We start from the raw sequence: 12,202 nt of genomic DNA, 5'->3' as shown, positions 1-12,202 counted from the left end.
CATTATTCCAGTTCACATACCAGTGACTTCAACTGGAGGGACGTATCTGAAGCACAAGCATAAACTACACCTATCAGATGACAGACAACGGATTGAAGCCAAGGAGTGTTAAGCTGAATATTTGTAAAAATGAAGTAACAGACGGGAAATAGTAACAAATGGAATCAACCTTCTTGTTCAAGAGCTGAGACCTATTGGCGCTGAACTGGCTTTGTGCATGTTCCTCCAGCAGGAAACACCAACTCATTTTACGTATAACTTTCTGTTGCTTCAGCTTTTGACAGCACACAAGACAGTTGCCTTGAAGTAAAAGGATTTGTCGTGTCCTGTCATCAATCCTGTGAGCAAACCAGTTTCATAAGACGAGAGATTTACCCTCAACAAGAGGAGATTGTTTTAGAGGTCCCTAACAGATCCTTAGGGACGCGGGTGGCGCTGTGGGTTAAAGCCTCAGCGCCTAGGGCTTGCCGATCGAAAGGTCGGCAGTTCGAATCCCCGCGGCGGGGTGCGCTCCCGTCGTTCGGTCCCAGCGCCTGCCAACCTAGCAGTTCGAAAGCACCCCCGGGTGCAAGTAGATAAATAGGTACCGCTTACCAGCGGGAAGGTAAACGGCGTTCCGTGTGCTGCGCTGGCTCGCCAGATGCAGCTTTGTCACGCTGGCCACGTGACCCGGAAGTGTCTCCGGACAGCGCTGGCCCCCGGCCAATAGATGTGAGATGGGCGCACAAACCCCAGAGTCTGTCAAGACTGGCCCGTTCGGGCAGGGGTACCTTTACCTTTACCTTTACCAGATCCTTACTTTGGATCCTTGCCCTTGAAGACCAAATCCTGTTCTTACCTCTGAAATAATAAATCATAGCTCTGAGAAAAAACAGGACAACGCTGGTGTAAAACAATACTTGTCCCAAACTCCCAAAACCAGGTTCACACTTTCCCCTGAAGATTTGGGGTGGGGTGGGAAGAAGGTCAGGGAGAGAATCTGCAATGTTCAGGTAGAAATGTAAGTTCTTCCTCCAATATAAGCCAACAAGGTGCTCTTTATGTAACAGCTTATACTCACCTGGAGGAAAGCCTAGCAGGCCGTCTGTCTAACTGGCTGGAATCCTAAACAGTGGTGGTCCTGTGAGTTAGTAACAATATAATGCAAAAAAATCAAATATACAAATACCACTTGTCCTATTGCAGTTCTTCAGGGCAGATTAATAAAGTCCTGATATGTTTTAATGAAGATGATTGGCACACATTCTTATTGAATTTAGTGAGACCTGTAAGTTATCTTCCATGGGAAGCTGAGGGAGACTCGGAAATTCATGGATTGCATTGCCTTGCAGCTCTGGTCATTTACACACACACACACACACACACACACACACACACACACGGCTTGCCTGTTTACAGTCTGGTATGAGGAGTTTGGCTGTCTGGCACTGTGGTGCCGCCTCTGCAGGTCACCTATAGGCAGTGCTTTACCCCCTAAAAATGTTTAGGGGTACTCTCATTTTGACTCAAGAAAACCACCATTTTATACTTCAAATCTTGTTGGCTTATATTGGAGGAAGAACTTACATTTCTACCAGAACAATGCAGATTCTCTCCTTGACCTTCTCCCCACCCCACCCCAAATCTTCAGGGGAAAGTGTGAACCTGGTTTTGGGAGTTTGGGACAAGTATTGTTTTACACTCAGAGCTATGATTTATTATTTCAGATGCTCCTCAACCATCTTGATTTAACAGGTACATCCTGGAATTACAGAAGCCACCCTGGCTTCTCTTTGGATCCTGGAATGTCCCGGTTTTTCGGTCCAACACTCTAGTGCAAAGTCACTTGTGCCAGAGTGCCAGATCAAAAGATGCTCATTTTTTGGTCTTGTGTGAGAACCAGCTGGCTCCCATGAAAGCTTGAGATGAAAAAGCAAGTGTCCCAGTTTTGATCAGAGGGATGCTGAGGGGTATGCATTTTGAGAACATTTTATTTGTCAGCCAGCTTCCCTCTATAATCTTATCATAGGCTTTGTCTGCGGAATGACTCTTCCCAACCTCCTTTGGGCTTCCAGAACACTTCTTTGAGTTCAGGGATAGGTTATTTCCTCTATGAGTTGCCTTTAGAGATACATATGGCATACACTTCAATTTTCTGATACAAAGCTATTAGTAATTAATATTTTCATCACGTTTGCCAGGTTAGTTTGTCTGACATTTGCAGAATTTCAAGTCCACTAAGTTTCCATTACATCTATTTTTAATTCTATCCAGTATTTTGGCTCCCAATGCAAACATAAGGCTGCTTTTCATATTTGTATTGCCAGTGACATCTGTGTTGCATCTTATCATATGTGTGATTTCCCATCTCTTCTTGACCTTTTATCAGTGGCGTAGCGTGGGTTGTCAGCACCCGGGGCAAGGCAAGTAATTTGCGCCCCCTAACCCGTGGATTTGCGCCACCTAACCCGTAGATTTGCACCCCCTAACCCTAACCCCCAGATGTTGCGCCCGGTGCGGCCGGCCCCCCCTGCACCCCCCCACGCTACGCCACTGCCTTTTATAATCTGCTTAATACCAGTGATGAGGCTCTCATGCAATTTAAAAGGGATTACTGCACATTAGTAGCATATAACAACAAAAACGACCTGTCCTTATTGGACATATATTATCACACCAGGTTTGAGGCGAACTGTGTTTGCACAGAGGAGTTGGTCTTGCTTTACTTAATACGACACTCACTCATTGATGAGCACGCTAGGGATAGATGAAATAAAATAATTACTGTATCCTTACAGGTTTTGTGCTATTTTATTATAAGAGTGAATGCTTTTAAAATACTGGGCACATGCCAGTGAAAGTTGAGCACACTTGAAATCCAATGATTTTGCTGAAGTTAAGGGCACTCCCATTGGAATCAATAGACTTTAATTCTGACAGGTTTGTGTCCATAGTTTGTACTGTTTTCTTTTTCATTTGGACACACTGACATTTTTAAGGAAGGCTTTGAAAATTGTATTTAACATGGGTTGTGTGTTTTTTGTATGCTTGCACTTAAAATGGCTATTTGCATCGAGTGCAAGGAACAGGACTTATTAGAAGTTCAATAAAATGTAACCATTTAAAGAGTTGAGCATATGAAAACATTTAAAACTTGCTTTGGGAAGCAAGTACAGCAAAGTGTTTATGAAGCTGAGTGGCGTAGAGCTAACGGACAGCTATTTGAAAAACAGCTGGTTATATCATGTTAATGAAAATATACCCCAGTGGAAAGTGAAATGAGATGTTTGCTGGGATTTTAAGGTATTAGATGTGAGACAGGAAGACTGGTGCTCATTGTTATGCTTGCAGCAGTTACAATAGGCTTTTCTAGAACTTTTATAATCCAATATTCAGCCTTAGCTAATGTTTATTGAGTTTATTAAGAAAGCAGACTTGAAAAACATCTGCTATGTTAAAAAGTGTAGCATGTAGCTATATCAATACAGTTATAGGGTTGTGTCCAACACATCAGATTTTCACTCGCACTTCCTCATCTTATCCTCTCCCCTGCAGCCTCCTTAAAATATGCTCCAGAGGGGTGGGGGGCCCTCCCCAAGCAGCGTTTAGGGGTACATGGGAAGGGAAAATCCCATTGTGCTAGTACTACTCCATTCATGAAGAACTGGATGCAACCCATAGACCAATACTATTTTATCTGTTTCCTTAAACATCTCCTGCAATCTCAAACTATGAATTTATAGTTCCCAGTTATTTATTTATTTATTTCATTTCATAAAATGTACACATTACTTGATTGTAAAACAAACAAACAAACCCAAAAACCAAAACCCTCAAAGCAGTTTACACAAAGAAACAATGAACGATGTGTGAAGCAAGAAAGAGAATGTGACAATTTGGGTACTAGCTGTATTCCCTTCAAAGCGTGAAATGTCTGAGCAAATGGGCAAATTTCTTACAAGTAGCACCAAAAAGCTGGTATAACATAGTGGCTAAGAGAATGGCTCTGCCATAAATTTGCTAGGTGGCATTATTCAAGTTTCCGTTTTCTCATCCTTTGGTTACTGATATGGCAATAATTTAAAGAGGGCTACTCTAAGGTTTAAAGAGATAAGTTAGATGAAATACTTGGAACACTATATAGGTATATTACTATTAACTTTGGGTACAATCTAAAGGTGTATGAGGTAAACATTTCAGTGCACGCCAGAGTTGTTCTGTAGTTTTCCGCAGCTTCCTCTGCTAAGCACCCAAATTGCTTTGCCAACTCTATAGTTGACAAAGATGTTTGGGGTATTTGTGTGAGAGCGGCTGAATGGGAAAATGCCTGTGGTGTATCCTTGCTATTTTTTAAATGCATCCTTTCTTTCTGTAGTATATGAGCCAAAGTCCCTCAAAGTAATTGAACCATACTGCTAAATAATGGAGTCGCACTTTCAAATACTTCCCAGAAAACAGACCTTTTTATCCTTCCCTTCTCAGGTACCTTAATAAGCTGACTGATATGAGATTTATTCACATCTCTTCTACCACTTGTAAGGTAAGCTCTTTGCTGGCCATTGGAATCTCTTCCATGTATTCAATGCTCAATGTGTACAGTGAGGGACAGTGTGGTTTCAGGAAGTCTTACACCTGCACACTATGGCATGACAAGCTGTTTTCAAATCTGCTGCCCTACAGAACTCACATGGGACGCGGGTGACGCTGTGGGTTAAACCACAGAGCCTAGGACTTGCCGATCAGAAGGTCGGTGGTTCAAATCCCCACGACGGAGTGAGCTCCCGTTGCTCGGTCCCTGCTCCTGCCAACCTAGCAGTTCGAAGGAAGGCCAAAGTGCAAGTAGATAAATAGGTACCGCTCCAGCGGGAAGGTAAACGGCATTTCCGTGCGCTGCTCTGGTTCGCTAGAAGCGGCTTAGTCATGCTGGCCACATGAGCCAGAAGCTGTACGCTGGCTCCCTTGGCCAATAAAGCGAGATGAGCGCCGCAATCCCAGAGTCGGCCATGACTGGACCTAATGGTCAGGGGTCCCTTTACCTTTACCTTGCAGAACTCACATATGAGCTGGTGGCACATATTTAGGGTCTCCAGGGTTTAGATAAGAGCCTCCTCCTGAAACTTCAACAATTATAAAATCCTCCAATAACAGATCTACATGACCAATCATCAGACCACAGCTGATAAGAAAACACCATCCTTTAAGAAATATGTCTCAGGTACATTTTATGATATGTAGTGGACTTGTAGAGTAGCTAAGTGATATTAGGAGATGATACATAATGAGATAAAAAAAATATTTAAGAGGTCTCTCCCCAAAATACCAGACAATTGGACCAGATGCACCAAAGAGCCAAAATAATTTGTTTGTGTATGTGACTGCAGCAGCGAGAATATTATATGCCCCAAAACCACGGGAGGAGGCAGTACCCATGAAAGGGGAGTGGCAGTTGAAATTGATGGAATATGTAGAATCAGCAAGTTTGACTAGTAAATTAGAGAACAAAATGAGACAGCCTTCAAGGAGGATTGGAAAATGCCTGTAGATTATTAAAAATATATATACTGTAAACATGTTAGTAGGTTAGCAGGTGTGGCGTAAGTTCAGCAGTAAAAGTTAACTTGAGAATAAAGTTGAGAAAAGAAGGTGTTGATTAACTATAATACGCAGCAGTAAAAGATAACCATGACAAAACCATGGAAGGGGAGAAGGGAAGTCATTTTTTTAATTGAATGTTTATTGGAAAATGTTTGATTAATTGTATCTTTTCCCTGAAAAATTATAAATAAAATCTTTTTAAAAAGAAAGGCATCTGATGGTTAAATCCTTTTCAAATGTGACAATAGCACATCTAAGATGCCACACATATTCATTAATGTGCTATGTTACCTATATAAAAGAACAAAAGAACTGGGCTTACCTGCTCTCAGCGGTGGCGTCGTTTTCCAGCTGTTGGATGAGAAGTTTTGCTATGGCTGTGAAACTGTTGCTCATACGATAAATGTCTCTGCTCTGGATACCCAGGATATTGGAGAAGGTGTCTGTGATGTGCTTGATCTCCAACAGAAGAATATGGTGAAATGAATGCTCCATGTTGGCCAGCTGATTAACCAAGTAGATCAGGCAGATCCTGGCTCTTTCCTATTCAATTGAGAAAAAGATGGTTTTATAAAGTGAACGCTGTTAGTTTCAGACTACTTTACCAGAAAAATAAAATCCACAGAACACTTGTGGGGGAGGAATTCAAACCACTTGAGCATTTGCGTGAAAAATAAAAATCTCAAGTACAGCTGGGATAAACATGTTACACAGACTTAATGAAAGTCTTTGTTTAAATAACTCAAGCAAAATGTGTATAAAGATAGAAGGGGGAGCACTGACCCCTTTCAAATTCTCTAGTGTCTTGTATATTGTACACAGGGTAAATAAATGAGGAAAGTGATTGGCAACTATAAATCCTAATTAGGGAATGAGGTTGTAGTGCTCGTCTAGCTTAGTAAAATTGGAAGAGGCCAAGAAGAAAGGAATACGATTCCAATGGGTGAACAGCCGATCTAGATCAGTAGGAACTGACACAAGTGCAACATCTGTAAAAGAAAAGATGGGCAGTCTATGCCATACCCTCAAACATTTCTCTGATGAAAATGGGGACGTCCCATTCCATAATGATAATTTTACTATTTATACTCCACGCATCCTACTGGGTTGCTCCAGCCACTGTGGGTAGCTTCCAACATATATAAAAACAATAAATCTTTAAACAATTAAAAAACCCTTCCCTATACAAGATTGCCTTGGAGATTGGATAACGCCATACCCTCCAACATTTCTCCAATGAAAATACAGTGGTACCTCAGGTTACATATGCTTCAGGTTACATACGCTTCAGGTTACAGACTCCGCTAACCCAGAAATAGTGCTACAGGTTAAGAACTTTGCTTTAGGCTGAGAACAGAAATCGTGCTCCAGCAGCGCGGCGGCAACAAGAGCCCCATTAGCTAAAGTGGTGCTTCAAGTTAAGAACAGTTTCAGGTTAAGTACGGACCTCCGGAACGAATTAAGTACTTAACCCGAGGTACCACGGTAGATACATCCTAAGGAAAAGAGGGACATTCCAGGGTCAAATCAGAAACCGGGATGGCTTCTCTAAATCAGGGACGTCCCTGGAAAATAGGGAAAACTGGAGGGTCTGCTATGCTTGTAAAGGGTATTGGCCGAGGGAGTCAGCGTGCAGCTTCCGGGTCATGTGGCCAGCATGACTAAGCTGCTTCTGGCGAACCAGAGCAGCGCACGGAAACGCCGTTTACTCAGATGTCATTCCCAGAATGGGCCTTACTCCCAAACAGTATACATAGGATTGTGGCTTAGATTTCCTCTCCAGTATCAGCCATGAAAACCTAGCAAGAAGCAGACACAGGGCCAAGCTACATGTTACACAGGAGATCTGTAAGTGGATCTCCTAGCATATTTTCTTTTACTCAAATGGAAACATGGGGAACTGTCAATTTTGTCATGCAGCGGCTGTTTTCCCAATCAGGAACTACAGAAACAGCTGCTGATATATAGATAGTGATTTGTTCCAAGGGGGTTTCATGAAGGTCTGAAAAACGGCCCACCTACTTCCTAATGGGAGTCAACTCCAGTGTTTTGAACTGAAAGACAGTTGGGGCAGTCAGCCTTTTGATAAAAACAACAACACATGTGAAGAATAAATGAGCTATGGCCAGAAGAAGCTACCATAAAAAAGTTTGACAACTCCAACAGTCTTTCAGCTCAAAACCATGAAAATGAATCTCATTAGGAAGTAGGCAATATTGAAGTATGAGTACAATGAGGGTGTAAGAAAGACCTTGCTAATTCATTCCTCAGAAACAGCAGAGAGGACATAGAATATAGATCTCAAGAAGTGGGCTCAACAAATAGAAAGTTTGCATTTAAAAGGTAGCTGATATATTTGGAAAATCACGATTTTATACTACCCATCCCTTCACTTTTTCTTTAGGGTCAGAGAGATCAAGACATAAACAAGACCTTAAGTAATATTTAAAGAGCAGGTCTGTTTCCCAGACAATATCTGCAGTAGACTCAAGAGGGCCAGGAAGCATCATCCAGCCGTTTCCTACTTTGATCTTGCTGGCAGAAATCCAGACGTGCTGAAATTCTGCTATGCCTCTAGAAGGAATTGTCAAGGAATAATGAACTATACCATTATAGGATATGGAATTAATATGCACACACGTGCACACAAAAAGTCTATTAAAAAATTCTCATCGACTTAAAAGCAATAATCTTTAGCAAGACCAAGATCAGAAGTCTCTTGTAAAAATAATGCTTGCATTTTAGTTACCATTGTTATTGTAGGTTTGGTTTTTGAGTGGGTAGGCCTATGTTCCTTATGGGAAGCAGATTTTCTATTTTTATGGTGTACAATTACATTTGTTGACAGGGGAATGATGTTCATATAAAGTGTTGCAACCACTTAAGCTATTTTATTTTGCTGCATGAAAAAATTTAAGGAAACAGCAGAAGACAAATGTGGAGTGACTCTAGATTTATCTTGGTAAAGTTACCGCCACTATTGGGCATTATAAAGGGTTGATAATTCAACTTTGGAGAATTTATTCAACAGACATTGCATTGTAAAATCTTTGCTAGAGGCAGTGGTGGAGCTTCATGCAGGTGGCGGCGTGGCACGCATCCCGGGGGCGTGGTGCCCAGCACGGGGGGGGGGGCAGCCACGATAGCACCCCACCGGGATCGTGGTGCCGGGGCCGCTGCGCTCCCCCTGCCCCCGTCTTCCTCCGACAGTGGCTAGAGGTTCCTACAAGATCAACTAAATTCAACAGCAAGTCATGACTAACTTGGAAGAACATACCGTATATACTCGAGTATAATCTGACCCGAATATAAGCTGAGGCACCTAATTTTAGCACAAAAAAATGGGGAAACCTATTGACTTGAGTATAAGCCCATTCACTACACCACAAACCTGGTGATGGCGGCAGCGGCGGTGGAGGAGAAAGGAGCAGCCCAAAAGGGCTCTTTTTGGGCCGCTTGTTCCTCCACCGCTGCCTCTGCCGCTCGCAAGAGCAGGCATAGGGGCCGCGGTTGGGAGAGGCACAGGAACCGCAGCTCCTGTGCCTGCCCTTGTGAGAGGCCAGTGGCGGCGGGACCAGCAGCGAGAAAGGGCTCCTTTTTGGCCGCTCGTCCCTACACTGTCGCCGCCCGCCTCACTCGAGTATAAACCGAGGGGGGCTTTTTCAGCATAAAAAATGTGCTGAAAAAGTCGGCTTATACTCGAGTATATACGGAAGGAAGATCCCTGCTGGTTCAGGCCAATGGTCCATCTAGTCCAGAATCTTGTTCTCACAGTGGGCACCCAGATACCTGTGGGAAACCCTCTAGCAGGAGCCGAGGACATGAACACTCTCTCCTGATGGTGCAGGGCTCCAAATGGAGGGGTCCATGTCTTTAGCGCAAAACGTCATGCTTCAGACCTTCTGACCCAATGCATAGACGATGGGAGCTAGGGCCAGCAGGGGTTGTGACAGCAAAGTGGGGCAGTGAATTTGTGAAGGGGGAAGAAGGAGGGGGCATCTTATTACATAATGCACATCATAGGTAAAGGGACCCCTGACCATTGGGTCCAGTCGTGACCGATTCTGGGGTTGGGTGCTCATCTCGCTTTATTGGGCGAGAGAGCCGGCATACAGCTTCTGGGTCATGTGGCCAGCATAACTAAGCTGCTTCTGGTGAACCAGAGCAGCGCATGGAAACGCCATTTACCTTTCCGCGGGAGCGGTACCTATTTATCTACTTGCACTTTGACCTGCTAGGTTGGCAGGAGTAGGGACTGAGCAACGGGAGCTCACCCCATCGCGGGGATTCGAACCGCCGACCTTCTGATCGGCAAGCCCTAGGCTCTACAGGTCAAAGGGGTGGGGGGTGGGAGACAGCCAAGTATGTTTAACCCACTGTTTACCAGACTGTTGCTTCGGACCAAGCCGACAGACAGGCAAAGAGGCCTTACCTCAAGGCCGTACTCTTCTGCAAGAAGAAATCAGAAGAAACCTGGCTACCCCCTTAAATAGGCCAGGAGCAGGTTGGGTGCAGCCCCCGAGCCCCTGTCCCTGATTGGCCTTGTGGGCACTGCCTGTCCATACCTGAAAGGCCATTTGTGGCAAGAGGTAGGTGGTGCCAGGTGTCCATTCCCTCCTCTGGCCATGCCAGAAGATGGCGGCCTCCATGGACCCAGTGCAGCCACGCCATGCAGCAAATGCCACCCACCCAGAGCCCCAGGTGGGCACTTATTTGGGGAGAGGTTCTCAGTGACTTCCCAGAGACTAGCCAATCAGTACTGTGCACAGTCATCTTCTGTGCAGAATTGGGGGGGGGGCTTTTTTCAGCAGAGCTCAACCATGGGGAAGAATCAATGTTTTTGGTCTGAATGAAGTGGGGACATTTTGAAATCACCATCATTATCATGTTACACTTATCTTCTTCCTATAAACAAGGAAGTAGCAGCAAACCAATGCTACTTCCCTTAAACCTGCCTTAAATCATTACTTGTAACAGGCAGGGTGATGTATGAACAAAATCATAGTAATTTTAAGAAAAAACGCAGACAATTTGGGGGAAGGATTTCAGACACAGACTCTCCAAGCAAGATGAATCACTGGACTGAATGCAAAGATAAGGAAAAGGTCAGTGGGGTGACTACTGGGTAGAAACTATTTTATTGCTTGTATTTCTCAACTGGACACTGCAATAAAAAAGTGACGTCTTTTGCCCTTTTGTTCTCATGGAATGCTTATAACTAGATAATCATGCTTATTATTTTTAATGGGTATTCTAATTATTTGTTTTGCAGAACAACTTCAGCTTTTATAGTGCCAGCTGTGTTTCTGTTTAATTCATCTCCAGTCCATTTTCAAATGAATAATAAACAACAACAAAAGACCACAAATTTAGTGGATTTTTGAAAAGATAAAAAGTGGTTTGGATTTATTTCATTTTAAAATATCTCTATCTCATCTTAAGTCATTAAAAGCTATATAAAAATTTAAAGGGTAGGGAAAAAAGAAATACCAGCACCATCTTTTTTTAAATCTGGGAGGAACAATTGCCTATGAAATCCAAGATTTGAAACTGCAGAGGATAAAGAGAGGAACAAATTGTACATCATTTTTAAGATCAATACATTTCCCTAACCCGTGTGTGAAAACTGGTAGAAGAATTTCATCCTGCAGTTGTTTCCTAATCCTGAGCAGTGGATTTATTGCTTAAAGCATATGTTCCCATTCCAGTTTTGCCCAATGTAAATTATTTGCTTTAAGTAAAGGGGCCAGATGCACTTACATGTGCCACTCGCAGTCACACTGCAGTATGCATTATATCATTTTGCAATTGTAAACAAGAAACAACAAATTGTGCAATCAACATCCTCCCCCTGCTGTGTCTCGGTCAGCCACTACATCAGAGTTGTTTGGAGGTTGCAAAAACTGATATAAGACCAGTCTCTTCCCCTTGAGTTTACCATTTCCCAGGGAAGGCCTCTTGCAGTAGAACCCAACTCATTTGTCTTATATCTTTGGGAGATGTGCTGAGAATGAGGACCACCCCCTTTCCCATATTTAGCTCCCCCAAACCAGAGTAGGGTTCACTTTGAGAGGTAAGTCCTTTGCAGAGACGGGTCACATAGCTGTCAACTTTCAGATTTGAAAATAAGGAATCAGCAGCCTGGAAAATAAGGGATCAGCAGCCTCACCTGTCCCGGGGACAGTCTACGGGATATCTAACAATCCGGGATAGCAGCAGGAAGCAGTGGGAAACGGCGCTGGAATAAGGGAATTTCCCACCAAAAAAAGGGAAGGTTGACAGCTATGATGGGTCATATATTGTGCCTCCAGTCTCTGTCAACTGAATGAGGGAACCTCTTAAAGAACAAGCCAAATGTGACATTAATTCTGAGAATGCAATTTATGTAGATGGCGAGGCATGGAAGAGTTAAAGTATTGTGAGAATAGACATGATTTGTTTCTGATGAATCCAATTTTTGCTTTCAAGAATGAAGGTGGTTTTTCACAAAACAGTTATGATTTTAAAGGAATGCAGACCTCACTAATTCATGTAAGCACAACATGAAAGATGTGTGGATTTGACCATGACCACTAGAATTTTTGGATAAGGCTTTGGAAGTGATGGAATGTCAATACTCAATAAATCT

General features: G+C 43.2%; 1 protein-coding gene across 10 annotated transcripts in view; it reads right to left on the bottom strand.

Annotated features, from left to right (window-relative positions):
- VEPH1 (ventricular zone expressed PH domain containing 1) overlaps window positions 1-12,202 on the bottom strand; it is a 174,026-nt gene that overhangs the window by 64,498 nt on the left and 97,326 nt on the right. For all 10 annotated transcript variants that reach the window (XM_082224096.1, XM_082224093.1, XM_082224091.1 and 7 more), the window contains one exon: window positions 5,897-6,117. In XM_082224096.1, coding sequence (XP_082080222.1) covers window positions 5,897-6,117 — 221 coding nt within the window. The remainder of the gene's footprint in view (window positions 1-5,896; window positions 6,118-12,202) is intronic.

This window comes from Podarcis vaucheri, assembly GCF_965113315.1.
Source record: "Podarcis vaucheri genome assembly, chromosome: 5".
Classification (NCBI taxonomy): Eukaryota; Metazoa; Chordata; class Lepidosauria; order Squamata; family Lacertidae; genus Podarcis; species Podarcis vaucheri.
The sequence above is the reverse complement of the archived record's forward strand: the minus strand, read 5'-3'. Positions and strand labels throughout refer to the sequence as shown.